The sequence below is a fragment of the Mchenga conophoros genome, linkage group LG8 (genome assembly GCF_057382185.1).
Source record: "Mchenga conophoros isolate Kocher_MC1m ecotype Shallow Benthic linkage group LG8, M_conophoros_male_GT1.1, whole genome shotgun sequence".
NCBI lineage: Eukaryota > Metazoa > Chordata > Actinopteri > Cichliformes > Cichlidae > Mchenga > Mchenga conophoros.
Genome location: NC_140533.1, coordinates 26,017,766 through 26,037,400, shown reverse-complemented (window position 1 = coordinate 26,037,400; position 19,635 = coordinate 26,017,766). Strand labels below are relative to the sequence as shown.

General features: G+C 40.7%; 2 protein-coding genes across 3 annotated transcripts in view; one reads left to right on the top strand and one right to left on the bottom strand.

The window, feature by feature from the left end:
- Window positions 1–7,473, top strand: part of myo1d (myosin 1D) — a 125,164-nt gene extending 117,691 nt beyond the window's left edge. Inside the window, exon 22 of the mRNA XM_085285242.1 lies at window positions 2,783–7,473. Coding sequence (XP_085141368.1) covers window positions 2,783–2,939 — 157 coding nt within the window. The 3' untranslated portion in view covers window positions 2,940–7,473. The remainder of the gene's footprint in view (window positions 1–2,782) is intronic.
- Window positions 7,474–12,190: 4,717 nt separating this feature from the next.
- Window positions 12,191–17,970, bottom strand: cdk5r1b (cyclin dependent kinase 5, regulatory subunit 1b (p35)). Of its 2 annotated transcripts, none has more exons than XM_085285239.1 (3): window positions 17,617–17,970; window positions 15,244–16,403; window positions 12,191–14,658 (listed from the first exon to the last, which is right to left on the bottom strand). In XM_085285239.1, exons 2-3 carry the CDS (start codon window positions 16,146–16,148, stop codon window positions 14,637–14,639), a joined length of 927 nt encoding a protein of 308 aa, XP_085141365.1. In that variant the 5' UTR covers window positions 16,149–16,403; window positions 17,617–17,970; the 3' UTR covers window positions 12,191–14,636. The 2 variants fall into 2 exon arrangements, with proteins under 2 accessions (XP_085141365.1, XP_085141367.1); XM_085285241.1 differs by having other exon boundaries at window positions 15,244–16,400.
- Between the last annotated feature and the right edge of the window lie 1,665 nt (window positions 17,971–19,635).

Sequence of the window (19,635 nt, the reverse complement as noted above, 5' to 3'; positions counted from 1 at the left end):
TTATTATTATTATTATTATTATTATTAGAAGCCTCGGTGTTGACATTTTGGTCAGTGTCAGGTTTGCTTATTGGAGCCACATGGTGGAATTAGGAGTTACTTATAGCGAGAAGCATCTATAAAGTGTACAGGTGCAAAGCTCAGGTGTAAATGCCTTCAAGATGCCTACCAAGCAACAAACTAATAAAATACCAGAATTTTAATTTCTAGAATATGGAGTTATTGGATGTCTTGCCAGCAAAGTAAGTTATATTATTTGTAAAATAGCTCTATAAACAGTGACACAGTGGTTAGCACTGGTGTCTTGCAGCAAGAAGGTCCTGGGTTCAAATCTACTGGCTACCTCTTGTCCCTGATTAGCTTTTACCCACAGTCCAAAAACAGGCTCATTAGGCTAATCAATGATTTGTGTTGCCGCCCGCAAGACTGGCAACAGCTGCGCTAGGCTCCAGAGCACCCATGACCCCGAACTGGATAAGTGGAAGAAGATGGATGGCAGCCTAGCAGACAGCTGTCTGTGTCGGCACACCTGTTCAAAATGGGCACACGCCTAATTCCAGTTATTAAAAATTTCACACAATATACAGTTGCTATGAAGGCGGAAGCTTTCCATAAAGAGCAAACCCATTTTTAGCACCAGGCTTCAAACATGCTTTTTAATGCTGCCAAGAGAGCGATTATCAACCACGTGGTTACAAAGGAAATGTATATATTTCCTGACCAGTTGCAAGTTGTTAAGAACTTAAGTAGAGGTTTCAAATTGCTAATTGCTAATCACATGACACAGACATTAGAGTAGGTCTGTAACGTTTACAGCCACAGTAATTTAAAACGCCTACATGGGTGTGCAGTGTTTCTACTGTACCCGTGTATTTTCGTGCTGTGGCTTTGAACAGGGTGCAGCGGCAGTGTTTCTGCTGTCTTGACCATACAGGTCTTTAAAAGATTCAGCTTACAAACTAGTCTGCATCACATATCCAATGTGAGGTGCGATCGAATCTTTGCTGCAAAAAACACATTTTGGCCGATCTCCCCTTGGAGGTTTCCCTCCTTGTGCAGTTCTGGACTGCTTCCAGCACAGCTGTCACTCCATGGAGGTCCCCTCAACACTTGGATGTGCACTATGTAATTTCACCATGGATCAGTTTTCATGTTGAGAATCATCACTAGTAATAAGAACTAGTTCTATGATAAGTATTCATGCCATGCTTGTCATTCTTCAGCGGGGTTGTGCACCGTGAATTCTTTCCTCAGGGTCAAACACTTATTTGAGTCTTGGGTCATCACGAAACCTGCTCGTCACATTTGACTATCTGCAGCTTCATCCTCGTTCAGCAAATTTAATCCCAGTTGCAGGTTTCTGTTTTGACACACTGAATGCACATCACAGAGGCACATGTGCAAGGTGACAGGATGAAGCAATCTAAAAAAAAACACACAAAAAAAAAAAAAGCATAATCAGCTAGATTTAATCAGATAATGTTTTTGAATTTTACGGCTGAAGTCATTAAACTTAAAGATCACATTTTGTACACTACTGCAAGTTAGTGCATGCTTTTTTTTCTTTAGTAGACTGGATTTCTCCTCCTCTCTCCAAATTTAAAATCTCCACATGAACCGGCTGATGGGGTTTTTGTTGTCCCTTTCTGACCTTGTAATAAGTCTGTGGTTGCTTGAGTGCACAGTGGGGGATTGTTAGATTTCTCTCTATAAGACTTTCTATGTAAAGTGACCCAGGGTGACATCTGTTAGTTGGTGTTACGTGAATAAAATTCCAAAGGATCTCTTTGATCTTCTGCCACAATCCTTTAAGCTGATTCCTGAGTTCAAAACTAAAAGGCAAGTTAGCCGCTCAAGTTTAAGCAACTCGAGGTCTTTCAACTGTGTTTTTAATTTAATACACTTTATAATTTAATTAGATTTTGTATTTCACTTTATACATCTTAATTTAATCATATATCTTTTCTGACTTTTATTTTAAGCATTACACAGAATTATTATGTTGTAATTTTGTTTGTAGACCGTGGATGTAAAAGCCCAACAATGGACAAGAGCTGGAAATTAGCAATAGCTATAGACTGTATGTGCAGCACATCAGTTTCATGCTCCATATGAGGACTATGTTAGATTGCATTGTCCCTTTTTAAATAAATACGAATTAAAAAATTTTATTTTTATGGTATATTTGGATCACTTCCCTCTGGTATTTTTTTCCATCTCACTTAAAAGCAGTTTTTCTGTCTTATATGCTCTGTCATTGTTGTGCACAACAGTACCTGGTTTCATAAAAGTGTGTCTGTGTGTACATATGTGAGTCTGACAGTGTGCATGACTGAGAAGGATTTTGTTTTTATGAAAGGAGAGTTTTTTTCTGAGCAAGATTTGTGGCTCCAAGATTTATTATTACTGCGTGAGTGTGACTGTGCATATACAGTAAGAGCATTTACAACATGAGCGTGTGTGTGTGTGTGTGTGTGTGTGTGTGTGTGTGTGTGTGAGACTGTGGTGTATTTCCAAGATTATGATGGAGTAAACATGATTAATGGCTTATACCTGTGCTCTCCCTCGTACACACATTCTGGTTACTAATGGATCTGCTTATTTTATCTCTGTGCATTAAACAGTGAAACCAGTGAGGCTGCAAATATTTTCTGATTGTAATGACCAGACTAATAATCCGAGGTTATGTTTGCAGATATTTTCATTAAGAACGTCTAATCAGTGTTCAGTAATTTGTCTGAATTCTAACAGGTATTTCTGTCTTTGTATTCTCCTTCCACAGTGAGAAGAGGAAGCTGCAGGTGAACATTGCGAGTCCCATCCAGTGCAGCATGAATGGCAGAAAGTGCACGGTCATCGTTGAGCCCAAGATCAACCAGTCGCAGCCGGACTTCACCAAGAGCCGGTCTGGGTACATCCTGGCTGTTCCTGGCAACTAAAGTGGGCCGAGACAGAAAAAGCAGCTGATTTTGAAGCTGTCTTGAATAATAATGATGATGATTCACTTGTTGTGTTGTTTTGCAGAGCTGCTAATAATGTGACAGAGCAGCTCGGTCCTCAGTTTGGAAAGCAATGCCAAATTTGAATTTTCAGTTGAATTCTAGGCGGGGTTTTTTTTTATATGCACTATATGATTATGCACCAAAGAGGTGTTCGTTCTTTTTTTAGAATCAAAAATTGAAATGATTTGCTTTGTGCAATATTTTTTTTATTGTGCATTGATTATTTTGAGTGGAGGTGAGAGGAGATTATGCAGCAACTGTTCTCAGAACCACTGATGTTGCATAAGAGACAAAAAAATAAAATCCAAAGGCTTTGCAGCAATTCATAATCCCTGCAGCTCCGTGTGTAGGAGCCACATCAAAAGTGAAACCATAAAAAATTAAGTAAGAGAAAATTCATGTATGACTTTGATTCATCTAAATTGCTTTAAAACAGTAGAAACCTGTTTTTGTTTTCTAAATAACTTTAATTATAATTACTTTAGTTGCAGACTTGCCTGCGTAAGCGGTGAGTGGAAGGTTGTCCACTTATAGTTTTTGTTTCAATAGTCACAATCACTTAAAAGGACAGTGAGCGAGAATCAAATAGCACATTTTTCTTTTAGTTTTAGTCACAGGGTGTTGAGCTGGATGTGTTGAGCACATCCTGAACTTTGCAGCCAGCAACACGGAAAAAATCTACTAATTTTAATCTTGTAATCTTATAGTTTCTGTGCGATGTCTGCAGTTTTATAATAAACACGCTAATGCTGCTTATGTGAGGTTAGAACGTGCTGTTTGTGAACAGCAGTGCAAATATGTGTGCATGCAGAACTTACACTGCATTTGGTGTAAACAGGGATTCTGTAACTCGTTAACAAAAGTCAAATAAGTGGATGATGACATAAGCGTTACTTTGTTCCCTACAAGTGTTTTCAGTCCATATTTTCTCCAAACGTGAGACTTCATGTTCTTACTGGCCAGTACTGTATAATCCCATGTGAACTCCAGCTCCTAAATGCACTCTCATTTGCTGTCTTTGTGTCTAGTGAATAGCCTGATGACTTGTAGTGGCCCTTAGTCCTTTGGAATAGGCTTCCACTTGACAAATATCCCCTTCATCAAAGGAGAGTGAGTGAGTGTGTGTGAGTGCGATTGAGGGAGTCTGTGTGTGTGTTGATTAGCTCTTTTCGCTCTTCACTTCTTGGCTCAGAGAGGCTGGCTGGTAGCCACCAAGAAGGAGCGAGGACAGAAGGGTGTGACGTCCTTAGTCAGACTGCTGTCCCCATGACTTTTCGTATATTTTGTGGTCTATTCAGAGACTTCATTTACATCTTATCTCACTAAAAAAAATTAATCACACTTCTCAAAGTGTGAAAAGCCAAATTGTACTAATCTAATCATCAGCGCGTGAAAGTGGCTCTGGGACTGGTTTGTAATGTTCTTACAAGCTGTTAGGTGAGTGTCCATTGTTAGCACATTCCAATATGCTGTTTTTGTGTTTTTTAGATTAATTACAACAAAGTGTGGCAGCATAAAAATTGCAATATCTGTCTTTATGTGCATTGGATGGTGATATTCAAATTTCGGTGGTTTTCAGCAGTGCACATACAAACAAAACCAGGAAGCTTCCTGCAGAGTAGATCTTGAATTGTAAACACAGATGGCTGTGAAACTACAGTCGATGAAAGCCTGATGCTCATCTTCAGTCAGCAACAACACTCTTTGCTTTTCTTATGTAAATACAGTTTTGCTACCATGCAACAAATATATAAGCTTAAAAGTAAAAACTCTTGACTCTGGCAGTTTTAAAATCATTCACACATAACCTCATTTAGTTGGTTTTTCAGGGTCTTTTGATAAAAGTTCATAATTTTGATCAGCCGATGACATTTCTACTTGTTAAGAAAAAAATGCTTGACAACAACATTTTTATAGCTAGAAAGCTGCATTCAAGAACTTCACAGACGCAGGTATTGAGCTATATGCAGCACTTAACATACTAATAAAATAAAAATTAAAATGGGTTCTTTCTGATTTGTCATTTGTCACCAAAAACATCTGCTAATGAAAGTCAGGTTGGTTCTAAAATAGGGAAGGAACAGTTATGCTGTCGGATGCTTTTGTTGAGTCCAAAGATTATCGGAAACTTTTAGTACTATATAATTATTCTGCCCACAGTCACAGGGCTGCATTGTCTCTGTGTAAAGACACAGGAAAGAATCTGGGTTAAGGAACAACAGCCCAAGGTTAGCAAAGGAGTTCCCTCTGTGTCTGCCCTAGTTGAAGAGGCAGGCTTCGTCACAACTGAGAGGAAAACTCAGTCGTTTTAGCCACAGTTCTCTGACTGTGTCTGAGTGTTGTATGAACAAGTCATTTATCTAAATTAGCTTGTGAGTGCCCCTCTCCCCCATTTTTACCTCAGAGCTTTTCTGCTGGATGACCTTGTCCTGTTGCTTGATAAGACACAGAGTTGTTTGGGGAAATTGGTGCATTCGTGGTGTGGATTAAGGAAGTGACATTGGCAGCGCTAATAGGTGGTTTTCAGAGGAGCTCAGCAAAGTCTGTGTGTGTGTGTGTGTGTGTTAGCTATAACACTGCAGCTCTCCATATCCTCCAACATGCAGTAATCTCCCACAGGGCTTGTCCTCTCCTCTCCTCCTCTCTGCGCGGCTATTCACCGCTCATCATTAGGATGGACTCGGTGTCACTTCTCACTTCAGCGCTTCTCTCGTTGCTTTCTTAAGTTAAAGGGGGTTGGTGAACAAAGCCCTGCCCGGGATCCTTTCCTGTACTTGCTCTGCTTCTTTTCTCCTCTCTCCCTGCCCCCATTCCTCCCTCCTCTGTTTTTGCTTCCTCGGTCAAATCACTTGGCTGCCTGCCCAGCTAGGCTGGCTGTACCATCCTGCAAGGCGATGAAGATCCTTCAGGTTTATACAATTCTTCAGTCATCCTGGAGTCGAGAGGTGTGGCAATAAAGAGGGAGAGTACACCTGCAACAAGACAAGGCAGGAAATATAAACGATCAGAAACAAAGCTCCTTTAAATACAGAGACAAAGATCTTAATAAATATGAAGGAAAGGAGAAGATCTCTTTGTCTGGGAGCCAGTGAAAAGCTTTGTCACATCTTTATAGGAACACTCACCTTACCTGTGCTCTCTGACAGGCGTCTTTACCAGCTTTGATTTTACACATTTCCGAATAGTTATTAAATCTGATGCACTAATGACTACCCACTCTGTTCACAACTACATGTGAATTATAGTCTCTGAATTAAGAGCAGTGGCCAAATCAAACCTTCAGCACCTTCAACTTCACAGCCAGCCTGTCAATATTGGGCCATTTCATTGATTCAAGTTGGAAACCTATCCAGAATAGCTCTGCCTCTTTACTGTCTGTAAATACTGACACACATACTTACTCACCTTGTCTTTGACAGAATTTCATGCCCTCAGCTCCAGAAGGAAGCATTATAGAACCTAAAAAACATATATATAAAACATAACTAACCCTCCGATAGCTTACATTTCATTCACCTGTATTTTGTTTTTTTTATACCTTGAGGTTATTTAAACATACGTGTTTTGAAACTGATGGAAAATTAGTGCTGCAGGTCTGCAGTGGATCAAGTGTGTTTTGGGCACCACAGCTCTGCACTGGGAACATGACTGAAAACTATATCTGATGTCATGTAGTGTAGATGACAAACATGCAATTTCATTTTCACAATAATCTTCAGTACTTTCATAAAACACCTGGGCATTGTAGATTTAGCAAAGTTGTTGTGGATGTAACCACTGCATCAGAAATGCATTGATGCACAGTTAGTGCAATAAATGTTATACAGCACAAAATAGTCTGTGCATTCATTTTAATGGAGGGACATGTCGCCCGGTAATACAGTGATCTGGATGGCACATGTTTTTGGATATGTACACAGTGTGTTGTTGGCTGTGGGGTTTTCACGGGATTTATTAATATGGAAAAATCACAAAATTTATTCTTTAATGATTTTTATTAAAATCTTTGATGTGCGAGTCTAATCAAAGATAATTACTTTTCCTTTATGCTGATTAGAAGTTTTACCATAAGATTAAAAATCAAAGGCAAGATCAAATATGAATGTTAACATTTATGGACTTGTGCCATTCTTCACTTTATTGTGGCGTGCAGTGAGATGCAGTCTCTAGTTTCTGTTATCAAGCCCATCCATGTTAGCCAAAGTGAAACAAATTCCCTTTTCTTTATTGTAATTTATTCTGTCGTCTGTAGCTTTAAGCTAAATCTGTATGTATGCAGCATTCGTTCAGCAAGTGCCTAATTTTATATTAAGTTTGTATTTTGCATATTTGTGTAAGATGTCATTAGTACCATAAATATACTTATGGTACGTCTAAAGGGAAATGCTGTAATATTCTGTATGAATGCTAGTTATATTTCTTAATGAAAGCAATTTCAATAATTGATTTATTAATAAATTTATTTGCTTCACTAAGTGATTCCCATTGTGCTTTTGTTGCATGTGTGTGCCGTCATGTGCTACAGGCATGCTCAGATAAGAGGTCATTAATCTGTAAATGATGTAAAGGCTAATGTTTTGTTTCCCAGTCGTAGTCTCTAACACATGATGCGGTAATAGCTGGGCAGAGCGCAGTGTTAATCCACCCACTAACAGCTGTTTCTCCGGTTGACGTCGAGACGGCTAAAACCTCTGCAGTTGGCATGACAACACCACTTCCCACCGCCAATGTGTCACCAGCCATCATCAGCTATCTCAGCAGGGGTTTATAATCCACTGGCTGATGGATGACTATCTGCTGCAAAGAGTGGGATGAGTCTACTTTTCTTCAAGGCCAGTGACTAACTGAGGCCAGACTGACTGATCTGTTGGCTAAATGAATGAGCAGAGCTCAAACTAACCCAGAAACGTCTGTCTCGGTGTGGAAGGTTTCCAGTACATGTGAAGTAATGTACGGATTTACATTTCTGGGGTCTGTTCTGCAAAGATAGACTCTGACTATCACTCAGAGATGTTAAACATACAGCCATACATTAAAAACATAGACTGTATACTAAAAAAGGACCGAGCCACAATAATGTTACCAGTTGGTTTTGGACTTGAATTTAGGGGCCGATGGCGCGATATGGCAGCCTCGCTTCTGTCAGTCTGCCCCAGGGCAGCTGTGGCTACAACTGTAGCTTGCCTCCACCAGTGTGTGAATGCGAGAGTGAATGAATAGTTGCATTGTAAAGCGCTTTGGGTGCCTTGAAAAGCGCTATATAAATCCAATCCATTATTATTATTATTATTATTATTAGAAGCCTCGGTGTTGACATTTTGGTCAGTGTCAGGTTTGCTTATTGGAGCCACATGATGGAATTAGGAGTTACTTATAGCGAGAAGCATCTATAAAGTGTACAGGTGCAAAGCTCAGGTGTAAATGCCTTCAAGATGCCTACCAAGCAACAAACTAATAAAATACCAGAATTTTAATTTCTAGAATATGGAGTTATTGGATGTCTTGCCAGCAAAGTAAGTTATATTATTTGTAAAATAGCTCTATAAACAGTGACACAGTGGTTAGCACTGGTGTCTTGCAGCAAGAAGGTCCTGGGTTCAAATCTACTGGCTACCTCTTGTCCCTGATTAGCTTTTACCCACAGTCCAAAAACAGGCTCATTAGGCTAATCAATGATTTGTGTTGCCACCCGCAAGACTGGCAACAGCTGCGCTAGGCTCCAGAGCACCCATGACCCCGAACTGGATAAGTGGAAGAAGATGGATGGCAGCCTAGCAGACAGCTGTCTGTGTCGGCACACCTGTTCAAAATGGGCACACGCCTAATTCCAGTTATTAAAAATTTCACACAATATACAGTTGCTATGAAGGCGGAAGCTTTCCATAAAGAGCAAACCCCTTTTTAGCACCAGGCTTCAAACATGCTTTTTAATGCTGCCAAGAGAGCGATTATCAACCACGTGGTTACAAAGGAAATGTATATATTTCCTGACCAGTTGCAAGTTGTTAAGAACTTAAGTAGAGGTTTCAAATTGCTAATTGCGCTGAGGTGTTTTTGTTCTTGACAATGACAATTATTGCTGATTATTTTGGGAAGACACAAAACATAGCTGACTGAGCTTTTCTTTAACAACATGAGAAAATATTTATGCTTGTGATTGTTGAATAAAAGGTTTGCAGTAATGTAAAGCATAAATCACTGAGGCTCAGGATGATCTCAGTGGACTGATGACAGCCTCACTCCACTACATTTCTATTTCTACTACAGTCTCTAAAAAAAGCTTGTTGTTGCTGACTCTATTTCCATCAGCACACAACAGAATATGATAGATTTTTATCTTTTAACACCACTGGTGAGCAAAGGAAACATGGCTCTTAATTAAGTAGCCTTAATTTGACCTGTCCTGCCCCTAAGCCATCAACGGTAATGTGCAGACCATCTGGTTACACATATTAACACCTACAATCAGAGAGGCTACTCTAATCTGTGAAATCAAATCAGGTCTTTCAAAACCCCACACATCTAGAAAAAAAAGAAAACCTGATACAAAAAACTATGGATGACAAAGTTGCACTCTGTATATTTACAGCTGTCACCAACAGTTTTATAGCACGTATGTCTCTGTCCCGCATGTGGGGGTTTCAAGGTCATTGCTCAAGAACATTAGTTGTGGATGTGGAGGCTAGGATCAGTTTTGCCAACACAGTAAAAGAGAGCCGAACAGAGCATGAACTGCCAGTTCAGATATAAACACAGGTGTGGAAATTAAAAGTTATATTTTCCTATGGCTCAGTAACACTGAACCTAGTACAGAGGGCAATTCCACTTCCTATTAATATTGTTCTGACAATGGCTGCAATTCACCTAGAGGGCACTCATGAGATAGTCCTCAATGAACTGAACTGAAATACAATATACAGCTTAAACAAACCATCTTCTGTTATGACTTTAAATTTATACAGTAGGCTCCTACTATTGTTTTCTAAGTCTTACAGGAAAGCAGATTTCCTCCCTTTATGGCACGTGTTTTCATAGGTAATCTTAGGAGTGTTGTTATGAGCGAGTGGTGTCTAAATAGTGCTGGCATAAAAGTCCACTTTGTCCCACTGGACACAAACTGGCTGCAAATCGAGAAGGTTACAGCAGAAAATGCTCACGAAATGGTTCTGAATGGGCACGACTGAATAAAGCTGAACTAAATTATTATTGATCTATGATCCAAGACAAAAAGGGAAGACAGTGAAGATAATTTTGCTGTAAGACACTAGCATTGAGCTCATTCATATTGACTGATCACTTTCAGGATCATTGATAGTACAAGACTCCATTAGCAGTGATAGCACAGAGTCTAACTATATGTTAGAAGAGTAGTCAAACCACAACAGAAGCACATGTGTGTATATGAAGCAGCTGGTTGTGGTGGGTAAAAGTACGGTGGCCCTGAGAGACCAAACGGACTGCAACTTCAGAAAAAAGTGACTGCCAAAGTTATAACAGTTAAGTAGATGGTGTATGTGTTTTACAGAAATTGTGCTGCGATTGTAAGACATACTAAGCCTTTAGGTGTACCCAATAAAATGGCTCAGCACAGTTATCCTTAATTAAGTGGCCAGCTATCTTAAATTTCACAACAATAAGGCATCATGACAAGATCTAATAAATAACTGGGGGGTTACTTTGAAAAAACAAACAAACATTAGAATCCTGAGAATTTAAAGAATCCTGTTTCCCCAGAGCCTTTATTCTGAAAATCCGACATGGCTGTGCTCAACAGAATAGCTTCTTGTGACTGTGACAGAAGGATAAAAAAATTTAAGATGGATTGAAGTTGTCTGCAGGACAAACATTTGATTGAGAAAGAGACAAGTCTTTGCTTCCACCAATCAGAAGAACGGACGGTTAAAGAAACAGAGAACGGAGATTTAAATTAAACAATGTAATGATTATATTCAAGTCAGCCAGCTTGTCAGTGTGTGTACCTGTGTAAGCGCCCCAGCAGTTAGTTATTCTTGTCATGTTGTTGTGTGTACACAGAGACATCTGGGTAATATTTCACTCCAGAGAAAGTTAAAATTCAGAACCACAAGTCTCATTAACATGATTTAAAAAAGAAAAAAGAAAAGAAACATGAACCCAAAAAAAGTTGCTCTACAGATCAGCGGTTGGGTGAATTTACCAGAAGAGGTTATTTCAGCTTTATTGCACCCTGTCACTCAAATGCCTCCACATTAAAAAGTCTAGATTTGTTGGTTTTGAGGAATTGTTGCTCTAGAGTGAGAATTGTGGGCTCGCAAACATCATGTTGAAGAAAAACTTCTCTGCTCCTCCAACTCTGACAGTTCATAAGCCCAATCTAGCCTTCTCATTCACCTGAATGGGAAAAGATTTGGGACGATTTTTAAAGAATTCAAAGCCCATAAAACAAACATGTTACAAAGGTATAAGCAGCTGTTTCGTTGCTGGGCTGGTTGTTTTGGTGTAACAAGCAAACAACAGGGATATACGCCTGTGATGTGACTAATGCTTACAGAACATTTTTCACTACAAACTAAGCCCCTGATCTAGGAATCATTGATCCATCCATCTGTTTTCTTCCACTCATTTAATTCAGCTCTTAAACCAGTTGAGGCAACCCCGGACAAATCACAGATCTATCACAGGATCTAGAAAGTAAACTGTATCTAATTGCTTGACAATTTGAAAATTGATAAAGATAAAAATGCAAATAAATATAGCCCTGCAACATTTCTGGGCTACAGCTGCATCGTGCTCAACTGACTGCATACTTTTGAAATCTTGGAAGCATCACTTATTGATTTGGAAGTCCTGAGTATTTACCATAATTCTCCTCAAGGCTGGGAGACTTATTGATAACAGCTCTGGGCACTTACTTGGTAGTTATTTTGATGCATTGTTTAAATTAATTTTCAAATAAATGAACCATCTTTGCTGTTGCAGAATTCTTCCATAGACTGCAAGCCAGGCACGTACCATACTGTGTCACCACCCATGAGCTAGCTGTCAAGCTATCGTTTTAGACCAGATTAGATTTTGGTGTTTACTGGGCTGCTTCCACGGATAAATCCACACAAACCTAATAAAGCTCTTTCCCTAAGAAAGAAGATGCTAATATCAGATTTCACACACATTAATCCACCGCCGGAGGCACAAAAAGACAAACGACGGCCTTGAACGATCAGTGCATTTTATTTTTTTCCATCACAGTACAAAAATAAATTAAAATAAGCAGAAACAAACTAAAAAAAAAAAGTTTCAATTACAGCAACAGCTTTTTTGTCTTTGTCAGAAAAAAAAAGATTGTTTTTTTTTACTGAATAGCATCAACGCCCCTCCCTCAGCCCATCATGGGAAAAACCGAGTCCTAGTATCAGTGTGGCTGGAGAAAAACAACATGTCACACATTCTTCTGTACAGTTAAAACGCTGTCATTCACACACACACGCGAGCGCACGCACGCACACACGCACACCTTTTTCCATTCGCTCACACGTGCAGCCTTCGACTTTTTTGATTTTAATCACCTTTTTTTTTTTATCTACAAAGTACGCAACGAGATACAGAAAAGAACTTGACAGAAATCGTTAACTATCACTTGAGGTTTTTTTTTCATATTTTATAAGCTTTTGAAAGTATTTTTTCAAACAACTACTTAATGATGCAAGTGAAAAAACATGGCACGTTTCAAGTGGGCATGTGGACAGAGAGAGAAAGAGAAAAGGGTGTCTGTTTTGAGGCCCTGTATCCCAAATGCCCTGCTTTTTTCTGCTAGAGCAGAAGCCCGTCCAAAGTGCGTGTCCCTCTATTGTGCCAGAGCAAATCCCTCTAAATGAACTGTCTTCTCAGCCAGCGTGTGACTCCCCATCCACAGCAGAAAAAGCCACAGGTCATGACTGCCTGAGCTCCTCATTTTCTCTGATTCGCGCAAACACAGCGGTGATGAGAGAAATAGAGAGGATGGGTGAGGAGGGGCAGATCTTTCTGATCAGAGCTTTCTGTTGGCACTGCCAGCTTTTTAGACAGATTTTCAGAATACTGCAAGCTAAAGAAGTTCACACAATTTCTCTTAAGACACCAATTGTGAAGCTTATGTTACCAAATACTGTAGCTCATGTAGTAATTGAAGTCATTAGGTTAAAGAATGAGGGATATCTCAAGTATTCTGCATGCTTTCTGTTTGGTTATTCCATGTCTTTGTAACTTCTGATTAAAACTGTGATTAGTCTTCTGCAGCTTGCCTCATCTCTCTCATCAGAGGCCATGCTGATGGATTATCCTAAAGGGTGAGCTGTGCTTTTCTGCAGTCGAGATGCAGGAGTCATTGCGGTTTAATTGATTTATTCCACCGTAAAAATGGTTTGTGCTTTCTGTTACTGATATGTGGGGGACAGCAGGTTGGGATAGCTCCCGATTCAAGTCAGTCTCTCAGGACAAAAGATATTCTCGGGGTGATTCTCATAACTAACAGCTCAGCGTGAGTCAAGGTGTCCTTCGGGATGCCACATCGGTGATGGTCAGATTTAAGCATGGTTTTGATCTAACGGCTTTTCTTTTTAAATTAGATATCCACTGATAAATCCCTGCAACATTCATTAGCATAAACCAGATCAATCTTCATTCCCACCAAAGATAAGCACACCGGCTTTAACCACCAAGCCCCCTTCACCTTTTCTTCGTGTCCTTCCCTTAAAGTCTCTCATCGCAGTCTCTCATTTACATTAAATGTGCCTAAATAATACATAAGTGGCAATAAATTAGGTTTCCTTATATTAGTGTGTGATGAAAATCCACCCTTCATTCAACAGCTGGTCAACCTGCTCAGAATTTTCTCAGACGTGTGGGATTTTCATCAAAGATATGGCACTGTTTTAACATTTTCTATGCTGAATCAGAAGCACAAAAACTCAAACATCATTCCAAAATGGTTGCAACACAACCTATAACGACGAAAAGTACAAAAAAAAATTTCCCTGGTAAACAAATAGCCTATTTTATCAAGCATAGCTAAATAAACTAGTGTCACTTTGTTCACAGCATTCTCTAATGCAGATGCAGTTGGTTTACAAATCAAGTAAAAAGAAGAACTGCTCCTGCCCTCCTGGAGACTCTGTAAAATTGCATGGCACACATGCAAAAACGTTACATTTTTCTAAGTAAAAAAAGAAAAAAGGAGAAAAAAATCAAAGAAAACTTGTTCCAGAAAAGCAATAAATAAGCCTCCACAGGTGCAAGCCTCGGAGTAAAACATCCATTAACTTGTTTTATTTTTTTCTAGATGAAAATAAAGTAGGTCTTTCTGAACACACACAACATGACCACTTGTGACTGGCCACATGTCCACTGGCTGTTGTCTTTTCTTTTTTTCTTTTTTTTTTTTATCAAAAGTTCCACAATGCAGTGCTTATTGTCCATCAGGTCGCTGCAGAGCCGTAAACAGAAACCCACGAAAATATGGATCCAGCACTGATGGCCCCCGCTGTCCTTTCCTTAGATGGCCAGATATGCATACAAAAATGTCCAGTCGTATCTGTTTTAATGGAGAGGACGTGGGTGTTGGCATTCCAGAGAGGCAGGGTTTGCAGCCGGGGGTGCCTGCTCATCCGTGAAGAAAGCCAGTCAGGCGATGGCCCTCACCCTCCTGCAGTAAGTAGGCAGTGCACATCACATCGTCAAACAGTCAGAAGGTCACTGCTGCAGCCTCAGTCCTGTCCACATTCATTGCTGTAGATGTAAGCTTCCTTTTCAAAACAACTTTTTTCCTTTTTTTAAAAATTTTTTCAGTATTTTATATAGATATAACATATCTGCATGTTAGCAAAGGATTTACCCAAGTCTGGCATTTCTTTGTTTACATATAACTGTCAAAAAAAGAAGAACAAGCTTTCATTCTTGGGTGTATTCATAATCCATCCTTTGCTGGTTTGGAAATAGTTTTTTTTAAAACCCTAAGCCCCATTTTTTGGTGACCTTTGTGACCTCAAACACACACATATGAGATAAACATGACCCATATCAATCCCCCCTCCTTCCATCAATCAGTCCTGCTAGATGCAAAGTTGGTGTGAATGTCAAACACTTCTGAATCAGTCTAGTTTCTCAGCAGTTTGGACGATTATAAATAAAAAGCATCACAAATATTCTAAATCCCAGACCGGAGGTTGCCCCCACCTCCCCAAACCTCTTCGCTCCCCCGCCCCTACCCCACCCCCAAGCATCCCCTCACCGGTCCAGGCCGATGAGCAGGCGGCTCCTCTCCTCCTCCTTCTGGCTCTCGTTCTTCAGGTCGGCGAACACTTGAGTGAAGTAGTGCGGGTCAGAGTTGATCTGCAGCATCTTGGCGCTCATCAGGTTGATAATGGACAGGCAGCGGTCCCAGAAGGTCTCCTTGGAGCTCTCAACCAAGAAAGGCTTGAGCGGGTAAGAGATTTCATTGCCCATGTAGGAGTAAGACAGGTAGAGGCAGGTGAGCAGCACGGCTTGCAGCTCGTGCTCCGTGGCCACTTCAGAGGAGACCACATCGCGGCACAGCATGTAGACAAAGACCACATTGGCGGGGGTGATGAATCCCTGGTCCTGCCAACCCTGGAGCAGCAGGGAGCGGTCAACACTTCGCAGCCACAGCACTGGGTCAGTGGGTGACAGGTGCTTCAGCCGGTAACAACGTCGGCACAGAAAGTCCCCAAGGCAGCGCAGCAGCTCACTGGTGGAGGCCTGGACGATCACTCTCTTAGGGGTGCCAGGGGCCACATTGGAGTTTGTCAGGGGGGCCTTCTTGACAGACGATGTCGTTGTGTTGGAGTTCTTGGTGAGAGCTGGAGTGCTCTGATCCTGGGTGAAGGTGGACAGGTTGGCGCATGACTGCGACTTCTTCAGGTTCTCGTTGTTCAGGTGGGTAACATTGTTCTGGTAGGTGCCGTTGGGCTGCACCTTCTTGGAGCCTTTCTTCTTTGCTGACACCGCTACGATCCGCTTCCAGGGGAGCACGTTGATGAGCGAGTGGCGCTTCAGGTTCTTGTCTTTGGCGTTCTTGCTGTTCTGGACAGCTGTGTAGTGGCCCACGGTGGCTGGTCCATCTTCAAACAGAGCCGACTTTCTGTAGCTAGGTGACAAAGATAGCACGGTTCCCATGGTGACTGCAGGGAGGCTTCCAGGGGCTTTAGCCGCACTGGTTCAGAAGACGTTTGGAAGGGGTGGGGTGGGGGGGATCCTGAGGGTCTCAAAGCCTGGATGTTTCTGGGAGCTGAGAGTCCCAGGCTACAGGCTGCTGCTGGGCATCTAAAGCGCTGGAGGGGATTGTCCTGTAACGAGCTCTCTGAGGGGATTAGAACCACCTTGACTGTTCTATTTCAGCTCCCTGTCTGCGTCTCAGGATGGCCACTGCTGCTGGAAGCAGAAAAGATCAATAATCAGAAACATAATTAGTAAAAGATCACTCCCGTTTAGATTATCAGTGATTTTTTTTTCATAGAAGCAAACATTTTTCTTTTTCATCAGATAACAGAACCATCATTCACCTTACATCAGATAATATCTGTTTACAATGTTTTCATGCACTCTTGTCTGAGTGCTTTATCCGGCAATCAGGCTTATTAGCAGTATTGATCCCACTCAGTAAGTGGTGGAATGGATCAGCCTATAGCTTAGGCTCATTAGTAAAACGGTATAGACCCCCGCTGCTGCAAATGATCAGCACAATAATCACCTTATAAACGCTTCAGTGTGAAAACGGCGCTTTAGCTGATTTTTATGTGCAGTAGATTATAGAGCATGTAGAGTAATGCACGTGTGATTCGAATAGAATCATGTGTCGTAAATATTTTATAAGAGCTATATTTTACGGTCAGTGGCGACGAGTAAGAGTGAAGCAGGCGCCACCCTTCTCGCTAAAATGGAAGACCGGAACGTAAACACCGTAATAACAGGTGAAGGTCGCGTTTGATCAGCGTAAAAAAACAAAACAAAAAAACCCCAATGTCACGACAGTGATGTCCGTTAGAATTAGACGAACAAATACGTAAAGGGATGTTCGCATTTTTTTTATTTGGACGTTGCTCACTGCAGCACCTTTGAACACGAGAGGCAGTCGGTGGATCGACCTCGCTCTCTTGCGCAGGATGCAAGCTGTTCGATCCATCATTCCAGCGCCCCTGTTATCAGCTATTATCAGCCTCGTGGCTCAGTTATTTGTTGCGAGAGAGATACCGAAGCATCAGGCGAATGTGCCTGCGCTGGATTGAAATGAAAGGATTTATTGGCCTGTTCGCCGTGTGCATCGGTTGCTCTCCGTGGTGCTGAAACTGAGCGTCTGCGTCGAAACGAGAACGCTGGTTGTGATAGGCGGTGGCTTTAAAAATGAATCAAATCCTCATCTTTTAAACCTCCCCCGTCCCCGAAAGTGTAACAATGCGTCGATGCATTGTCTGTCTTCACCTTCACAACCCTTTACTTTACATTTATAATCATATTGTCTTAATTGGATATCGCTGCGCATTGTTTACACATAAAATGAATCCACAAGAAGTTAAAAAAAAAGCCTGGCTTTCAAAACAAAAACAAAAAAACAGAAAACAGTCCCCCAGATTCGAAGCAAACTTACCAAATCTCCAGCTCAGTGTGAAAATAACTGCGATATCGAGGTGATGCTCCGCGTATCGAGTCTCTTCTTCCCTATGAGGCGTGATAAAAACACGAAACCATCTCGCAGGATATGAATGCAACAAAGAACGCAATCCGAGCTGAGTTTAAAAATATATATTTGTGTATCAAGCAGCGCATCAACACGCGCCTGCTGTCGGCGGTGCGCAGACGACGGCAGGCAGTTGTGGAATGGATGCTTGGATGAAGATGTGCTTGCTCCTGGTCCTCTTGGCCGTGAGATGCGGATGCTGCGAGGGCTGATGTTGTGTTGTGCCACTGACTGTGTGAGGATGGTTGACGCAAAGGCGGTGGTGGGGCGCCGCTATGCGCTCTGTGCGCGGTGTTGTTTCTGATGGGAAACCACTCCGCCTTTAGCCACACACACACACACACACACACACACACACACACACACACACACACACACACACACACACACACACACACACACACACACAGGTGCTGAAAATGAACCCGATGAACTCTTAGCATGTTTTTCTCGTGGCACCCTATAGCACCTGCATAACCAAAGCAACAGCACTCATCTGGAAGTATCTCTCCGCCTACTTGTAATGTGAGCATAGCCCCGGGTTTGCAAGCCTGTTGTGAATATAGGTCCATTGTACAGCCTGATTGGCAGATTTTAATCTCCATACCGTGTTGTATATTTCAGAGGGCTATTTTTACAGTAACTTGCTGTAAAAACCCAACTGTATTGTATTTATTTATTACAAATATTTATATTGAAATAATTTATTCTTATTTATTTCTTTTTAGATAAAGGTCGGGATAAAATATTTAATTTGCCATTTGTACACATGCACTTGATCTGCATAGCCAATGTTCTGTAAAGCCTATAGAGTCAGAGTCAAATAAATACAAATATATATTTAAGTAACCGAGGTAATGTAGCGTTTCTTTTTTTAAATACATAAAGATAAGAAATAAATAAAGTCTTAAGTAATTGTGTAGATTTTATACTTTTATGCATTATTTAACCTTTATTTAACCAGTAAGTCCTTTGAGATTAAAATCTCTTTCTCGAGAAAGATGTGACCAATGCACACCTTTATAAGATTAAAATGGTCAGGTAACAAAAAAGAGAAAGAAACGAAAAAGAAAGCAAATTTATCCATTTCCACTGCATGTTGAACAGAAATCAGTCATATTGTGACAAATGCAATATGGTTAGAGCAACAGAAGGGGAAAAAGGCTTTGCAAGTTGTAGTCGAAAGTCCAAACATTATCCTGGCAAGTATTCTCTTTATCAAGCTTGGTGAGTGTGGATGCGGCCAGCAGCATCTAACATTCTTCATCATTTTATTGTAGGATATATTATATTTATTAGATGAAATTACCATAGCGTTTCTCCATGTGTGGAAATAATCGTCTTTTCTGAAGTGATCACAGCAATAATCTAGGCAGATTTAAGGCTTTGTGTGTCACACGCGTCTCTCAAACATTTAAAAAACACACAGTAAAAAATGCAGTACATTTTAAAAAAAAAATACAATAAAGCACGTTTATAGAGAGGGTGATATCATGCAAAACTCTCAAGAGGCAATGTAATCTAAAGTTTTTAATCAGAAAGTAGGTTTTGTGTACTGTGAAATATAGAATTAGTATCCATAGAATTCAGCTTAAATTGGTTCAGTTTTATATCTATAGCACCAACACACAACAAGAGTCACCTCAAGGCGCTTTACAATGCTAGATAATGAAAAGATCAGTATTAGAGTGCAAACCCCAACAATGATGAATCCCTGTTAGCACAATTTGGCAACAGCAGGAAGGAAGAACTTCCTTTTAACGGGAGAGCTCTGGCAGAACCAGGCTCAGGGAGAGGCAGCGTCTGCCACAGCTGGTTTTGGAGTGAGGAAAAAGATAGGAGAACATGGAGAACATTGAGAGACAAGAACAAAACAAAAACTATGAGAGACAGAAGACAACAGTTATTGATATGCAGTAAATTTAATGA